Below are 17711 nucleotides of genomic sequence, written 5' to 3' on the forward strand. Positions count from 1 at the left end.
CGTTACATTAAAAAGTACTGTACATATCTCACGATACTTTTAGCGTGCTCCACTGCTCTCGAGATTGTGTTGTTGAGTTTAGCACTGTACGTTCAGCCCATCAACAAGAATTCAATGATTTCCAAAATTGAGGAGACAGATTAGCCAGGAGAAGGTCTAATGCGATCGCCCAAACATTCGCCTCTGGAAATGGATTTTATCAACGCGTCTACTCGTGGCTGCTAAAAGCGACAGGAGAGACATTAAATGAGCGGACTGACACAACGATACGGTCATTGTCATGGACTGACAGGGCGCAATGGACATGCGCAGACTACAAAATCCTTAACAGTAACCCAATTATGTGTTTACATGGCCACACAATTGGATTATTAGCGGAGAAATCTACGTTAATCAGGTTTCTCAGAGATCAATTCTCTAATTACAGTAACGGTTTACATGGCATTGTAGAAATCAGGCTTCTGTGAATAATTGGGTTATAAAACCTCATGTAAACGCGCTAAATGTCACCCGCAGGTCACTGGCAACATCACTCGGGCTTCTAAAAAGGCTGCTTTAACCTTTATACGACTCATCGGACATCAGGCTTTTTTTTTTTTTTTTGCTGAGACTTGGTTGTTTAACTTTTATTTATTTATTTATTTATGAGTTGGAGGGGGAGTTTAAAAGACTGTCCAGACACACACAGACCTGCGCTCCCACTCTGCGCATTCACTCCACAGTCAGCCTGGCTCTTCTCAATCATTTGCCTCTTCCGTGGCGATCTCTGTTAAAGGTCTTCGTTTGTTTCCGATGTCCTGGTCTCATTTTTAGCGCAGCATCCTCTTGACCTCACCTTCTCCGTCTCGTTTCATTCACTTTCTTCACAGGGCTTTCCACAGGCGCATGCAACACAAATAACGGACACACCTCTAGCCTCAACCGACGCTTCTTTATCAGTTCCAGTCAGGCACTGCACCGGAGGCGCTTCTAACGAAGTGTTTGAGGACTGATCAGTCGCAACACCCGTTTCTGCCTCAGACCTGTTGAAAACAATCTTACAAACATCCATACTTTCACATTTCAGTTCACTTTCATACTTAATCTCGTCGTTCTCCGAGTTTACCTCAGCCGATTTCTCCTCTGCCGGAATGTAGCGACCTGACGTTTCATGGTGACGTCTTATGTCCCGGTCTGAGCAATTAGAGTTTCAGCGATGGAGCCATCAGCTTTAAATCGAAGTGTGACATTTATGTCACTGCATGTTATGTAAAATCATGAACATTTGCCTCTAAAATGAAACAATGCGCTTCAGTTCTTGTATGCTGCAGACTAAAGGTTTTATCATTGTGACTTCCCACTTAACCATAGTGTTTCAGTTGTTCATACAAAATATCATGTTGATAAGTCAACATACAAGCGCCATTAATCACTAATCCTTCTTCCAAAACTGTATTAACGTTCTTCACCCCCTTCACAAAATCCTCCAGTGATATTTCGATTCTGAAGACAGAACGCACATTTTTGTAGCCTATCGATTCCCTACACACCGTTCAGCTGACACCAGCGAGTCTACCAAAAATCTAAACCTCGTTTTGGCATGAAAGATTCTTTAACTATTCAGGTGATAAACCAGGCAGTGCGGTCTTCAACATGGCCATGTCGAAAGACACCAAAACCGCGTTTTAGCGACAGGAAATAGCAAATGTACAGTGAAAACACAACTAAAGAACAGAGAGTAAAGTGAAAAATAAAAGGACAAACTTACACGGAGACATCCACTTCAGCTTGCAAACACCACGACTCAGACACGCCCACTCTAGACCAGTGTAATCGAGCAACAAAACGGCAGAGAGAGAAATAGAGATATGAAAGTCACTATATGAGGACAAACAGATAGATAGATAGATAGATAGATAGATAGATAGATAGATAGATAGATAGATAGATAGATAGATAGATAGATAATGATAGATAATGAAAATCATCTATGTGATAGACACCTAGACAGACAGATTTTGCTGTAGTTTCACTGTCTGGTGAGGTCTGTATATGCACACTAAGCACACTTTACTTCATAATTCATTGACTGCCCTGTACCTCCATCTATCCGTTCATTCACTGAAGTCACTTTTTCCAGTTTAGGGTTACCAGTGTAAGCTTGAATGTGCACACAGGGGCACACCTATTCCTGCCCACGGACTCCTGCAGGCTTCATTTAAAGTCACACATTAATTTATACTCCCATTTTTAGGGCAGGGATGACAAACTGGGCTAATCTCCACGGACATTTGGGAACATACAATCTCCACGTAGACTGCCAGGTTGCAGTAGTCCTGTATTCATCCATCCGTCTTCCAACCCGCTAAATCCGAATACAGGGCCACGGGGGTCTGCTGGAGCCAATCCCAGCCAACAAACGACACAAGGCAGGAACCAATCCTGGGCAGGGTGCCAACCCACCACAGGACACACACAAAGGCCAATTTAGAATCACCAATTAGTGCTGTATTAAAGTAATGAAGTAATAATATAGTGAAGTGTAGCTACCTGGTGTTATTCCAATATAGTTTAAATGGAAGTGTTCAATTTCGTGAAATATGAAAGGCACTATATAAAAGATAGATAGATAGATAGATAGATAGATAGATAGATAGATAGATAGATAGATAGATAGATAGATAGATAGATAGATAGATAGATAGATAGATAGATAGATAGATAGATAGAAGAATGAATAACGAATGGGAGCAAAACATCCTCCGACAGCACCTTCTCCCAACCATCCAAGAACAGTTTGGTGACCCACAATGCCTTTTCCAGCATGATGGAGCACCGGGCCATAAGGCAAAAGTGACATCTAAGTGGCTCGGGGAAAAAAAACATTGAAATTTTGGGTCCATGGCCAGGAATCTCCCCACTGAGAACTTGTGGTCAATCCTCATATTGTATTAAAGATTTATCCAACTAAGAATCCAAACCAAGGATTTTCCAACTCTTTATTCACTTATTTATCTAATTTATATACACATTAGCTCCAACACAGCAAGCAATTTCAGAGGTTTACAAAGGTTAGTTGTAATTTCAAGTGTACACTGGCATTAGGACTGCAGATTTCTTCCATGAATGACAGAGGTGTGGTTCTCTCTTTGGGTGACTAAAACAAATTTTCTTCTGCAGTCTGTAGAGGTTATGAAAGCAGGGATCCACCAGCACAGGCCCAGATTTTCTAAAAGTACATGTTTTTCTCCCACCAACCTGCAGAAAACAAGAAGACACGGACACTAAGCTCAGGTTCTTTCATCTTTTCAGTTAAAGACGATGCCTAAGACACAGTGGTGTAGCAGACAGCAGTCATTCATTTGTAATGCTGGTGTTCATTTCCTTCAAAGGCAGCCCCCTGCAGGTGTGAGGTAGCCACACTAACTTTACGAATGTTTATTAAGATTATTAGCTTCTGCTTTTGCCAGATTACTTGTAAATATGGTGTCACCACCCTTTTTCATGTCCAATCTTAATGGCTCTAGACTGTGATGCACTCCAAAGCACTTCCTGTTGAATTATAAATGTGACATCCTGTTGTGTCCAAGTGAATGAATTAAAATATAAAATCTAAACATCTGACCCCCTAATTGTGACTTAGTATGGGGCTTGTGGTTTCTTGTGCCCTGCGTATCCCCCACCAATGGGGCACCTTTGAAGGTGTGAGTTGTGCCATCAGCTGCCCCTCATGCTGGCAGAGAGCATCCTGAAGGCAGAAACAGCAGGACGACTTTGGGGTAGTAGAGGAACAACTGAACACATGCATCTCATCATAAAGTACAACACACAGATCAAGAACAAGGTGGCTTACTTCCAGGGTATCTGCGAATGCCCAGCTTCCGCATTTCATCATAGATCCAGATTAGTATGGCATAAGGTGAAGACACAAACCAGTACTGGAATCTGTGAAAGACATACAAAAAAAATAAATTACATCATCTTCAACATCCTCTTGGACAACATGTGGGCACAAAATGAAAAATTGTGGGCTGGAAACAAGGTGCCAGTACATGTTTCTAGAGTTAGGACTGTCAAGCGTACAGAGTCCAGTGACATTCTGACTTGCATGTGCTGATTAATATGAAACCCATCACAACCCTCTGGTCCTTTCAGAATAAGTCACCGTGTGCTAGCCAAGCTGCTTGGGAGACCCCCACAGAAGAAGTGATTGGCCTTCTTCAGCTCCAGGCATTGCTTTGTCTTCACTCGGTGGTTGGGAGCCATATTTTAAACAAGATGCCAACTCCACAACTTTCACGCCTGATTTCTTTTATGCTTTGCTGTGTAATGACAAGACAACATGACCAACTACAAAACAGACCGGTCACTGTCATCTGTGTGCGTTCAAGATGATACCAATGCTGTAGAAAATGCCAAACAGTCAGAGGCTGAGGGGTCCTTATAGGCCAAGCAATCTCGAGACGGACACGTCCATCCAGGTGACTGACAGAACTTGAATGAATATCCAAATGGTTTCCCCCAGAATGGCTAAAGGGCCTGATATACTCCAGAAATTATGCAAATGGCCTCGTCTGGGTCTATTGAAGAACATTTTATGCTTTTGGAGAGCATTTTGACTGCCCAGAGGCATAGCCTTTAATAAATTTTCAATAAGACTAGGGGGCTCTGCCCCCTGCTCACTTTGCTCGCCCACCCCCCGGGTTTGGCTTACCGGATAATACAATTTAAAGAGATTGTTATTTTCATGGGAATTGTTACATATGCATTATTTTCACATTTACTTTAAAACCTTTGGAAAAATAAATTTGGAATTAACTTTTCTTCAAGATCGCATTGAATTTTGATTCTGTGTTTGGACTTACATCGTGACAACGTGACGTGTAACTGCCTGTGAGTGAATGTCGTTTCTTTCTCTCTATTAAATAAAATGACATTGTCGAATGTTTGTCCATGCTCTGTCTTCTTCGCTTAGTCGTTGATGTGTCATCTTGAACGTACAGTATAAAATTATTGTCAGTAAGTCATTCATTGTCCAACCTGCTTTACCCTAACACAGGGTCATGGGGTCTGCTGGAGCCAATCCCAGCCAACACAGGGCACAAGGCAGGAACAAATCCCGAGCAGGGCACCAGCCCACCACAGGGCACACACACTAGGGATCGCCAATGCACCCAACCTGTGTGTCTTTGGACTGTGGGAGGAAACCCACGCAGACACGGGGAGAACATGCAAACTCCACGCAGGGAGGACACGGGAATAGAACCCAGGTCTCCTTACTGCAAGGCAGCAGTGCCACCACTATGCCACCGTGCCGCCCTATAAAATTATTGTCCTGATAAAATTCATATGAGCTGAAAGAGCAGGAGGTGTGTCTAACAAAGCAACCACACGAATGAGGTTTGTTGACAGGTGGTCTTGTTTGAAAATTGTTGTAACAGGGCGTGACTTGAAGGAATCTCATGTTAAAAGTCTCCCTCTCACGGGACTTCATACCACAACAACGGTTTTGGAATATTTTAATTCTCGCTGGCAACACAAATTAGACGATCTACAAGTCTCCGACGTAAGGTTTAAATCAAACAATTTATTTGATCTCTTTTCGCTGTTCTGTTATTTCATTGAGTAATAATTTACGTTTGTTTGCGCTAATACGATATCCTGTTTTTGAGACTTTGGAATTTTCGTACTTCCATTATCTCTCACCTGTTCAGCATGTGTATTGCGACAACATTTTGGAATTCTTTATGAATTCAAGGCTATTCCTAATCTTTCCCCTACATATCTCACAGCTCCTACAAGTCATTAAACCCTCTCGTATGCTCAGATCCTCTTCTTCCATCAACTTGAATAATCCACCAGCACGTCTTGTCACGATGGGATATCGAGCATTTAGCAGATCGACACCTTCCTTATGGAACTCATTACCTGCTTATCTTAGGAATATGACTACCCTTCACCAATTTCAGGCTAATCTTAAAACTCATCTAATCAAAATTGCTTATTCACTGTAATTGTTACTGGTGTTTTATCTGATGTTTTATTTGGATTTTAAATTTTGTAGTCATTGAATGTTTATTTTTTTATCTGATTGTAGAGTGACCTTGAGTTTTTTGAAAGGCGCTTCAAATAAAATGTATTATTATTATTATGATGTTCTACTTTGTCATTTACTCTTTGTCCCTTATTTCCGACCCCGGATGTGGTTAAATCTCTTTCTCGTAGGATGTATAACGCTGCTCACGATGTGAATGGGTTGGTCTGGACGCATGCTACGGACTTGCGGTCGGATCAGCTGCTGGCGAGCTGCGTGTTCTGCTGGTCGCGCTGCCTGTACAGCAGCTGTCCTTTTGTCTCGCGGGACGTTAAAGTGTCTTCCGAGAAGATCGCGTCTCATCTCCATCGTCTCGTTTTTCTGTTATAATAGAGAGAAAATAGACAGAAAAACACTTATCCATAAATTACAAGCCAGTTAAACCCATGTCAGATTAGACGACTTTTCCAGAGATTTTTGGTGGTAGCCTTCATTTACATAATCAGAGGCCCTCACATTAAGAATATCCTTTAACGTGACAATACCCAACGACTGAGACCAACTAGTTTGCGACAGGCTAGGATGCAAACAAACAGGTTTGTTTTATTTTGTTAGGCGAAGGGGCGAGTTGTGTACACCAGAGAGCTGACAACCAAAGGAATCAATGAACGCTCATCCAGAAGGAAAAATGCATAAATTGCATTGAGGAGGAGTAAGGAACACACGTGTGTTTAAACCTCAAATAATAATGAAGCTGGTCTGTCTGATGTCTGGTATTTTAGATACCTTAACAGAATGAAAAAAAAAAAGAATTAAAGAGCAGATGTTGATGCTGAGGTGGCACGGTGGCGCAGTGGTAGCGCTACTGCCTCGCAGTTAGCAGACCCGGGTTTGGTTCCCGGGTCCACCCTGCGTGGAGTGTTCATGTTCTCCCCGTGTCCGGTATTCCGGCTTCCTCCCACATTCTAAATTGTCCCTGGTGCATGCTTGCCTGCCCGGGGTTTGATTCCCTGTGTTGGCTGGGTTTGGCTCCAGCAGACCCCCATGACCCTGTAGTTAGGATATAGCGGGTTGGATAATGGATGGATGTTGCTGCTGAGCTGTTAACCCTTCATAAAGCTCCAGAGGGTGATCGGTCGGTAAATGTGCCACGGACTGGTCGTGTATTTGACATGGTACAGCGACGAGATCTCTACAGATGTGATATTCCCTGCACGTAATGAGACCTCGGCTTTAGCCCTGTGCAGTCTTGTTTTCTTTATTGTTTTCTTTATTCGGTATTCAGCTACAGGGAACAGTTTACAGCTGAAGCAATTAACGGCATCATTTGATTTTGAATAATGCAGCCCTTCTGTTTCCACAATTTCACCATTCCTTAACGTTCTTGAAAGTGTCTGAGGCTACACTTTGTACGACTCTCACTTTTCGCAAACTCAAAGATTTGACCTTAGTGATGGCGCATTTACATGCGCTTCAACAACCTAACTATTGACAGAAACCTGATTTCTAGAATGTCGTGTAAACCCTTATTCCGATTACAGAGAAAGGGTTATTGACCTCTCAGAAAAAAACTATTTTAACAAAGGTAGATATGCGGCCCATAACCGGTAGGGTTACTGTTAGGGATTTTGAGTCTATGCATGTCCGTTACACTCCTGCCAGCCTGCGCATGTTATTCGCTAGTAGAACAGTCCAGAAAATGCATTTGAACTGTCAAATATTTGAATGGTCGCATTACTCCTTCTCCTGGACTAAATAATCCGTGTCAGTGTTTCAGAAATTAACACAAAATGTATGTTGATGCGCTGAACGTATAGTGCTAAACTCAGCAACAGTTTCAATAAAAGTGGGGTGAAACGTTAAAAGTAACGTGCCTTACGTAGTCGGATTACATTTTAAAATAACTAATATCCAAACGCAATGCCTATTTACTTTCTCGTATACATAGTCAGTCTAGAGAAAGTATAGGAATCGTGAAAAAAAATTCACTTCGAGATTTTGATTAATCTTGACGTTTTAGACCTTCCTGAGTCCAAAAATATCATTTTTTGAAATTCTGTCTGTCTGTCTTTCTGCCTGTCTGTGTGTCAACATGATAACTGGAATCCTCTTTTTTTCTAGGTCAATGTGATTTTGTACACCTTATATCAAAAATAAGGACTTTTGGGCCACACCCGTATACTTTAAATGAATACTTTTGCAAATGTTCAATTAAACTATGGCTAGAATTACAGATAGATGATTCAGGTTTTGATAGATAGATAGATAGATAGATAGATAGATAGATAGATAGATAGATAGATAGATAGATAGATAGATAGATAGTTTATTAATCCCAAGGGGAAATTCACATAATCCAGCAGCAGTATACTGATACAAGGAAACAATATTAAATTAAATAGTAATAAAAATGAAAAAAATTAAAATAAAATTAATGTTAGCATTTACTCCCCCGGGTGGAATTGAAGAGTCGCATAGTGTGGGGCAGGAACGATCTCCTCAGTCTGTCAGTGGAGCAGTATAGATATTTATAATGATAAAAAGAAAGCAGATATGAAATTTGAGAAAAAGAAATACTCCACCGGAAGTAGTATTTTATTCAAACCACCGTCCAGATTTTTTGTATCATGAAAATATAAATGTGTACAAGTGTAAATTATGCATCATCAGTTTAACAATAACGTGTAAACATTGAACATGCCATGTAAATATAAAGATGTAATGGGAACAATAAGCTGCTTACGTCCCCATCGTGTTCCTGGTAATATACATTTAATTTTATATTTTAGTTTTATTTCCGCCATCATTATCATAATTAAATGTAGCTAAATGCAGTTTTACCTTTAGCAACAAATATTATATAATAGTAACACTTTTTCTGTTTTTAGGTGATTATAACTCTTTTTACTTTGCCCGTAATCCAATACATACGTAATCAGTTAAAAAAATCCCACCACCGTTTTCGACCTCCCGAATTGCGAAAATATAATTTAAGTATAAAGTTTGATTATAAATCGATATAAATGATTGTGCATCGATATTATCAATTAGTAGCGATGAGAAACAAAGACCTATGATATTTGAGAAATACTGAGTAACTGGAAGTGGTTCTAATGACCATTCACTTATCTCAGCATACGAGAAAGTCGAGGGGAGCGCAATCCCAATTTTTATTTCAATAACATCACCGGCTGTATGGGAAGAACACACAAAGTGGATCCTTTTAAGAGTGAGCTACGTGTAGTCCCGTAACAGAAACCTATAAATAAATTGACAATTTGACTAATCATTTTTAGAAAACACACACAAAAAATGATCACAGTTTGGCAGGAGTATTTTCTGATTCATGGTGGCTGACGATGACGTTTAAATATTTTTTTGCGCGGTGTAATGACATTGCAGCGTTTTGTCAAAGGAGAACTCCTGGGGCCTCATGTATAAACGGTGCGTACGCACAGAAATGTTGCGTAAGAACTTTTCCACGTTCAAATCGCGATGTATAAAACCTACACTTGGCGTAAAGCCACACACATTTCCACGGTACCTCATACCTTGTCGTACGCAAGTTCTCCGCTCGGTTTTGCAGACTGGCGGCACCCAGCGTTAAAGCAGTGCTACTGTTCCTGTGTGGTTACTCATTATTTTCCTGACGCGGCTTTATAAATACACTGAAACTAACCGCATATTGTTTATTAGTGTAATGCATCTGATTGTAATTAACTCATAACAATATAATGGTCCAGGGAACAGCCATAGTATTCCAAATACCATAACTGCTTCAGCGTTGTTACTCTCACTGCACCTTCTTCTTCTTCTTTCAGCTGCTCCCGTTAGGAGTTGCCACAGCAGATCATCTTTTTCCATATTTCTCTCACTGCACCACTCGGAGTATTTATATCACTGTATCTGAGTGTGAATCACAGCAGCAGCTGATCGGAAAGAGAATTATCGGTATACAGTTTCATGGACACGCTGTCTCAGCCACTGCAAAACGTTTCAAAGCCTTTCCTGTACGGACCTCGCAGTTCAGAAACAGTTTCATGTCGTGCAATCACCCCACTGTAAACTTGCACTACAGTTAAAATATTACACAACCTGCGCCACTTTATTAAGCACATATTTACATATGATGACAATATCATTTTTAAGATGAAATGCAGCAAAATATGTTTATGATATTATACAGATAAAACTTTAACTTCATTTAAATAATCTATATTCTTCACTGGGAGTGTCTTTAAGGGTAGAATAATTAAACATGTACTACGAAGATATTTCAATGTTCTTTAAACGTTTTGAAGAATCGGCGCTAAGCTTACAGATGGCTTAACTTCTATTACAGAGCTGATTGTGTGGCGATCGGTTACTTGGGGAAAGAAAAGCAAGGACTGCAGGGGCGGCCACGCCAATATACTGTATATTGAATATAAAACAGAAACAGAAAATAATGACACAGCTAAAAAAGCAGCGGCAAATTTCGACAAAAGTTAAACACTTGCGTCATGAGCACGAGGCGACTATGCAGTGTCCGTAATGGACGTGACCATCCGCAGTGCATAAGATACCTTACTGACATTGGCGGGCGAAGGGGCCACTGATTCTTTCTCTGCCCAGTGCCGCCACAAGCCTAGAGCCGCCCCTGAGTACTACTGCAATAAATAATTTCAATGAAGGTCGCACACAATCACTGCGCCGTGAAACCCATGTTTAATAACATACTTTTAACTCCTATCATCATGAAAATGATATCACGTATACATCTCAGTATTTTAGTTATTCAGAGAGCTGTAATATCACGAATGTAATGGATTCTGTGTCCAGTTGGAGGAAGAGAGTCGGTTTAAGAAGCAAGTAGTGATTCACACACATAGATCACATAGAAGATCAAATACAAAACAAAGCATTTAACGTGCTACTTTAATTATGATGTGATTTGAGAAACTGGTTAATTAAACGATTTTAAGATGAAGTTTATGATTTCTACTTTAATGACAAAATAAACTACATGATTAAAGTGGAAATGTCGAGATTGAAGTTGACATTTCGTGCTTTTTTCCCACTCTGTGCCTTTTTTTTCTCTGTACCCTAATAAGTTTTCATATGACACTCAGACAGTGGGCTACAACTCGCCTTTTCACGGTGGCTTTGATATCTGAGCTTTCAAGTTTCTCCAACACGCTATGTCACTCGATCAACTTCCTTTTGTTGATTATACCACGGTTTATTTGAACAAATAGTATGTTTTTCCTTTGCCTCCACTTGGTATTCGCTGAAATTCTAATATTCTTTTCACAGAAGGCTGAGCTTAAGGGCGATTTATATTGATTTGCATATTCAAAGAGGCGTAATTCTGGGAGGAGTTGGGGCGGGACAGAAGGCGCGTGCACGAGCGTTAGTTTTCACGCTGACCGGGATTTATGTAGCAGAAGAACATGGAAGTTGGAGTACGCACAGATTCCTGCATCTGGATTTTTCTGTGCGTAAACACAGTTCGGCTTTTGTGCTTACGCCATGTTATAGTGCGAGTTCTACGCACGGCGTTATACATGAGGCCCCAAATGACTACCTGCATATGTAAATGTGGAGTTTTAAGAAATCCGGTTTCTACCTTAATCGGGTTATTTACCTTAACCCGTTCATGTTTGAGCAAGTAAACGCGCTCACTGTTTTGACGCGTCTCGGTTTCTTCAGCGTGGTTTGGGATTCAGCATTCAAAGTCCAAGTCAAAAAGGGCAGGCGGAAACTTCTCATCATTGACACTGACTATCTTTATTTGTGATGTTGAGATGTCAAGTTCTGATCAACGGGGTCCACTGTTTTTGACTGACTTGTCACTGTTGTTGTGCCGTGTTACAGTTATGTACTCTTTGTTTATGGCTGAATCGTTTTATTTACCAGCTATCGTCCAACAGTTCACTCACACTGCATTACTCAATCGCAGGTGTAGACGTTAATGTTGTTATCAGCTTTGCTTTTCTTGTATTCGGACTCTACAGTCTTTTACTCATTGTCTGGTTGTTAAAATTCAATGTCATCCAATGGTTTCCATTTCTTGTATGGCACGGATTGCAGCAGCGCGTCTCTCAAACTGCTTACGTCGCTTTTTCGGTATTCCGCATCAGACGACTATCGGATTATAATACCAGCCAGCCCACCCAACAAACTCTGGTTTACCTGAGGGGGCAAAACCGCAGTGCATCATACATTCCAGGACAGTAGGACAGGAAAGCAGCAATGATGAGTTGGGAGGCCAGACCAAAAAGAAGGACCTTGTTGCTGTAGAAATAAATGAATGCAAGTCAATGGATGAAAGAAGAAACCCGATTCTGTGCTTAATTTACAATAATTCATCATTAAAGTACGTCCAGGGCCACATCACATCACTGAGGCTCTCACTTGGTTAGGTGAGTGGAGTTCATTCTGTGATGTGTGTTTTTCAGTCCTTATTGTTCATCTTTATACTCCTTAATTCAACTCAAAAATGTACTTTTGTATAGCACACTTCATTTAATGCAGTCACAGACAGCTTTGACAAGTTCTCCAGTAAACACATTTACAGACTTTACTACACGTCACTTGTTCAGATGATGCTGCACTTATGGGGAGTATTGATAAGGGGGACTGGAACAGAGGAGAGGAGCTGAGGGGAGAATTTTGAGAAATGTCAGCAACTCAACATCAGCAAAGCCAAGACACTGCACCAAAGACCCTCTATGTCTGGGCACTGTTCAAGAAGTAAAAGTGGAGGTAGTCCACTCCTACAAGTACTTGGTGGTCCACATCAGTGACAGGTTAGACTGCTCTTGGAACACAGAAGAACAATATAAGGAGGGGCAGAGCAGACTTGTTTCTCTTAGGACTTGGCATTCCTTTAATGTGGGAAGTGACATCCTTCACATCTTCCATAACTTTGTGATGGCCAGCCTGTGGTGTGCTGGGCTGGTAGCATCACTTCAAGAATCAGCAAACTAATTTAAAGGGCAGGCTCAGTTTTAGGATGCACTCTGGACCCCCTGGAGGTCATAGTGAAAGAGTAAAATAAAACAAAACTGAATGCCATTAAAAACAATGCTGAACATCTTCTGTGTGACACACAAACACTCAGGACGTTCAGCCAATGAATCATTCAGTAGAAGAGTGTGAAGAAACACAATAAGGAGGCTTCTTGATACTGATAGCAATACGTCTCCATGGGACTGGGACTGCCAAGACAGAACTTATCTTTCTCTTTAGTCATTTCAGTTTGTGTTCAGATCATATAGTGTGTGTGTGTGTGTGTGTGTAGATCTATCTATCTATCTATCTATTGTGGAGCCAACCCAGACACAGACAGGTGGACATGTTGTTTCTCAACCACCACACATTTATTTACAATATTTACAGACAAGTTCAATGGTCACTAAGACCCAAATTAGTGCACAATACCCCAATATTCTCAGTCCTGGCCACAATGCCACTCTTCGGGCCGCCTCCACACCTCTGTGCTTCGTCCTGCCTCCTCCCGACTCCAGCCCTGAATGAATAGAGACGGCCCCTTTTATACAGTCCCCGGATGAGCCCCAGGTGTTCCCGGCATTCCTCCTCTGGTCACGCCCCAGCGTGGCGGAAGTGCTGGCTGTCCTCCTGGCAGCTCTCCGGGTGCCGTCATAAATCTTCCCCCCAGCACTTCCTGGTGTGGCGGAAGTGCTGGGGTAACAGGTCCCCAAGGCATTGGGGCGCCTCCTGACGGTGACCACGGGTCCCTACAGGGTGGAGCTTCCATGCTCTGTACCCGTGGCTCCCAGAGCAACCAGGAAGGTGGCCCCCACCTGATCCAGGGTGAGCTCTGACCCTCTTCCGGTCCCTCAGGGCGTCCCGGCCGGGTCGTTGCCCCTGACATCCCTGACACTATCTATCTATCTATCATATAGTGCGTCTTTCACATCTATCCATCTGGCGGTGAGTGTGCCCAAGTGTACGACTGGTGTCCACTTCACCTACGATTCCCACCCTGAACTTTCAACTCAGTTTCTAGCCGTTCCCCTTTCACCCACCACATGAAATGGATGGCGATGGTTCCTTTTGGCAGAGCCCCCCCACCTGAACATTCCCAAGCTCACTTAAAGAGGTTTGACATTAAGAGATGACTGACATAATTGAAGCCTAAGAGCTCTACAGTATAATACCTACCGCAACATTCCCTGTTGGAAAATGGAGTTCATTCTTGTTTTCCGAATAATCAGATCAGCCAGTTGAGAAATGACAATACTAACGAAAAAGGCGGTGTAGCATTCCGACTCCTGGTACCGGCGCTGCTCATATGTCTGTTTAGAAAAATCACAGAAACAGTCAAGCCCCCCCTAATCTGATGCAGGGTGGCAGTGGACCCTGGAAACACATAAACATTCTCAAGCCCACAATTTGCTGCTGTCAATGAGCAAGAAATCTTAGCAGTGCAGCAGTTTCAAATGAACTTCTTGTATGACTTCCTATATTCAGTATAGCTTCACTTGATAAGGTGTCACAGATTTTAAACTTTTTGTTTGCAGTGGTTGGGTATTGGAGGAGGCACGGGGACAAACAAGGAGCGATCTTTTGCCTGAGACGTTACTGGTGGCACACCAGGAGCGATGGGTTCAACTGTAATAGGAAGGATACACTCAGAGCACTGGCTAGGATATGACAGGACCTGAGGCACAACAGGACTGGGCTGGCATTTCTAGGCAATTAGAACTTATGATGTTCATTTGCTGGGCTGGCATTTCAAGGAGATGTTGGCAATGTGCCATTTGGCTGGGGTGGCGTTTAAGACACACAATGAGTTGATTGTTGGTTAACATAAGAAGGTGCCACAGGGAGATGTAAAAGAGGCATTTGTTGTGATGGTATTTGGACACATTGGGAGGCAGTTGCAAAGGAAGGGTTTGGAAATGTGGCAAAGCTGGGCATTTAAGAAGACACAGGGACACACCAGGAGCTACCAAATGTAGGACATGTTACAAAAGGCACATCAGAAGCCATGGGTTCAAGTAGGATATGAAGGACACACTGAGAGAACTGGCTAGGATATGACGAGACCTGAGGCACAACAGGACTGGGCTGACATTTCTAGACAATTTGAACGTATGATGTTCATTTGCGGGGTTGGCATTTAAAGGAGAGATGTGCAATGGGCTGGCATTTAGTCCACACAAGGAGTCGATGTAGGGGTAATATATGAAGATGGGCATACTGGATAAGGAAAAGGTTGGAGAATAGTCAATTCTAGGCCGGCAAATGGAGATTCAGAGATAATCTGGGAGCCATGGGTTTGGGAAATGAAGAGGCTGGATACACTGGGCATGGCAAAGGACTGCAGACACAAGAGTGTCTGGCATATGGGCATAGTAAAGGACTGGCATAGAGAGCCATTCTTATAGTCAGCAGATAGGCTGTAACATGAGGAAGATTTAGCAATACTTCATGATGCTATTGTATGAGGCATGAATGGGCTTAAGAAATGTCAACAGATGGTAGCTTAGCTGGCATATGAAAGCATTTGAGAGAAGCCAAATCTGGTGTAGCATATGGAAACACACCAGTGCCTTCAGGTCTGACTGGCATATAAGTGAGATTCACTAGAGCTCTGGGAGTCACTGTCTGCGATGTGATTAAAGAAGGATGATCCTAAATGAAGTGAGCACTGTTTCTTTTATTTCATATTTACCCATTCTTGGCCATAGCTGTCTTCCAGATCTTGATCATTTTTATCCTCCCAAGAAACTCGTATATTGATGAGGCGTGCGGGCAAAAAACCTTGCTGGGCCAGTACAGTGAAATAACAGAAGAACGCTCCTACGGACTGAATCATGCCTAGAAAGGAAAATTGAGAAACATTGATAATCAAGTAACAGGAGGCTGGTGGGATTGTCTTTGACTCATTGCTACCCCTTGTCCAAATATTCTCCAGCTAGACTGGGGCCGTCTGGCAGGGAGGACATGTAACTGTGGACTCACCGATCTGAGAGTAGGAGTAGAGGGCAAGCTGCCAGTTCACCAGGCGGTCTCTCTTTGGGTGACGGGGCTTCCTGTTCATGATGTCAGTCTCCCCTTTCTCGTAGGCCAGCGAGACAGATGGAATCTGCAGGGCAGAGGAGCCAAGTCAGTCGCAGACGTGGAGGGAAAATGGGAAATTAGTCACTATTTTCAAAAATGTTAAAGAAAATGGTAATAAAGGTGCAAGTGCTGTGGAGCTGACGATACTGTGGAATATTTAAAGGCTGTCATGAATTGAATCAGAACGAGTTTAATTAGGCTCTGGCCAGAAACACTTCTGACTGCATTTTCAATTGGCCTCTATTTGGGGGATTGGTGTGGGGTGGGGTGGTCACTTGAACTGGGAATAGTAAGTCTTACTTTGGTTACTGTATTTAAGGGCATAGGCAATAAATTCATTTCTATTTCATATGTTATATCTGACAGGGGAAATGACCAATCACAATCCGCAGTGCCATTTTAGTGTTGGCAGCAGCCAATAAGATGTCTTTCTAAATGAGTCCTCTTCTAGGCCAAAGCACCAGCTCATTGAACCAGAGATCAGTTGAGGTTCTTGTGCTATATATTGCCGTGAGTCCACAGCTTTAGTCTCCTTCTGACTGATGGACCACATCCAGCTGATTTATAGTCAGGACTGGACAGCGATGAAGTGGTGAGTGCTTCTTCCTTATGGATCCAGTGGCCTTGGTTATGGATCCTACACCCTGTTGTCTTCATAGAGTTCTATTTTCCCTATGTCTGTGTGGACTTTCCTCCCACATCACGGAGATGAGCAGGTTAGGTTTATTGGTGACTCTAAACTGGTCCCGTATGGTCATGTCCATGTGTACCCCTTACAGTGCACTTGCACCTCCTCCTCCTCATGCATATCTTGCAGGAACCAAAAAAAACAGCCCTCACATCGGCCACTAATCCTCCATCAGCAAGACTCAAAATTGGGCTACTGAGTTACTCAACAGCTTCTGGTGTTATTGGACTAAAGCAGAATTCCCTTGGTTAAGAAGGCCAGCAGCATAATCCAAAGATCTCAAGTTCACACCTTAATGCTGCCATCTCAGAGAGGACTAGTAGCTGAGAAGATAAAGGGCATGTGAAGCAGGAGGACTGAGTACAGCAGAGGCTGAGATGGGGTTAGGCTGAGGGTTAGTGAGAGCTTGGGGCTATGCAAGGGGCACCAGTGCAGATAGAAAACCTGACCGGCTGATGAAGTTCTCCTTTAGCATAGGTGGATAAACCCCCTGGCTTAATGATTCAGGGACTCATGTGAGGGCATGCAGGACCCTAACCAATTTCTTGCCCATGAGAATGCCAGATAGACACCAGGGCCTTCTGTGACCCTGCACTGAATAAAGCGGATTTGAGAATGCCATGCTTAAGTTCCAGTATGGTCCTCAAATTGCTTTCCTCCTGTCTCTCTGTTTGGTTTCAACTCAGTTTCCTGCCATCCCACTTTTGCCCACCACATAAGTGTAAGACTCACAGAATTTCAAAGTATCTGAGCTGGTTCATGCTACTCACAATGTCGGTACCCAAATCAATGAAGAGGATGGTGATGGTTCCTATTGGCAGGGGGCAGCTGACAATGATGTAGATGAGAAAAGGACAGAGCTCAGCTATATTCTTTGTCAGGGTGTATGAGATTGCCTTCTTCAAGTTGTCAAAAATCAAGCGACCTGTGGAGAGA

At 42.5% G+C, this 17711-nt stretch overlaps 1 protein-coding gene across 1 annotated transcript in view; it reads right to left on the bottom strand.

The window, feature by feature from the left end:
- Positions 1–12183: 12183 nt before the first annotated feature.
- LOC120535954 (potassium-transporting ATPase alpha chain 2-like) overlaps positions 12184–17711 on the bottom strand; it is a 39400-nt gene continuing 33872 nt past the window's right edge. The window contains exons 14-18 of the mRNA XM_039764187.1: positions 17546–17700; positions 15989–16112; positions 15699–15844; positions 14183–14316; positions 12184–12289 (exon numbers count right to left, since the gene is read on the bottom strand). Coding sequence (XP_039620121.1) covers positions 12184–12289; positions 14183–14316; positions 15699–15844; positions 15989–16112; positions 17546–17700 — 665 coding nt within the window. The remainder of the gene's footprint in view (positions 12290–14182; positions 14317–15698; positions 15845–15988; positions 16113–17545; positions 17701–17711) is intronic.

The sequence above is a fragment of the Polypterus senegalus genome, chromosome 9 (genome assembly GCF_016835505.1).
Source record: "Polypterus senegalus isolate Bchr_013 chromosome 9, ASM1683550v1, whole genome shotgun sequence".
Taxonomy (NCBI): Eukaryota; Metazoa; Chordata; class Cladistia; order Polypteriformes; family Polypteridae; genus Polypterus; species Polypterus senegalus.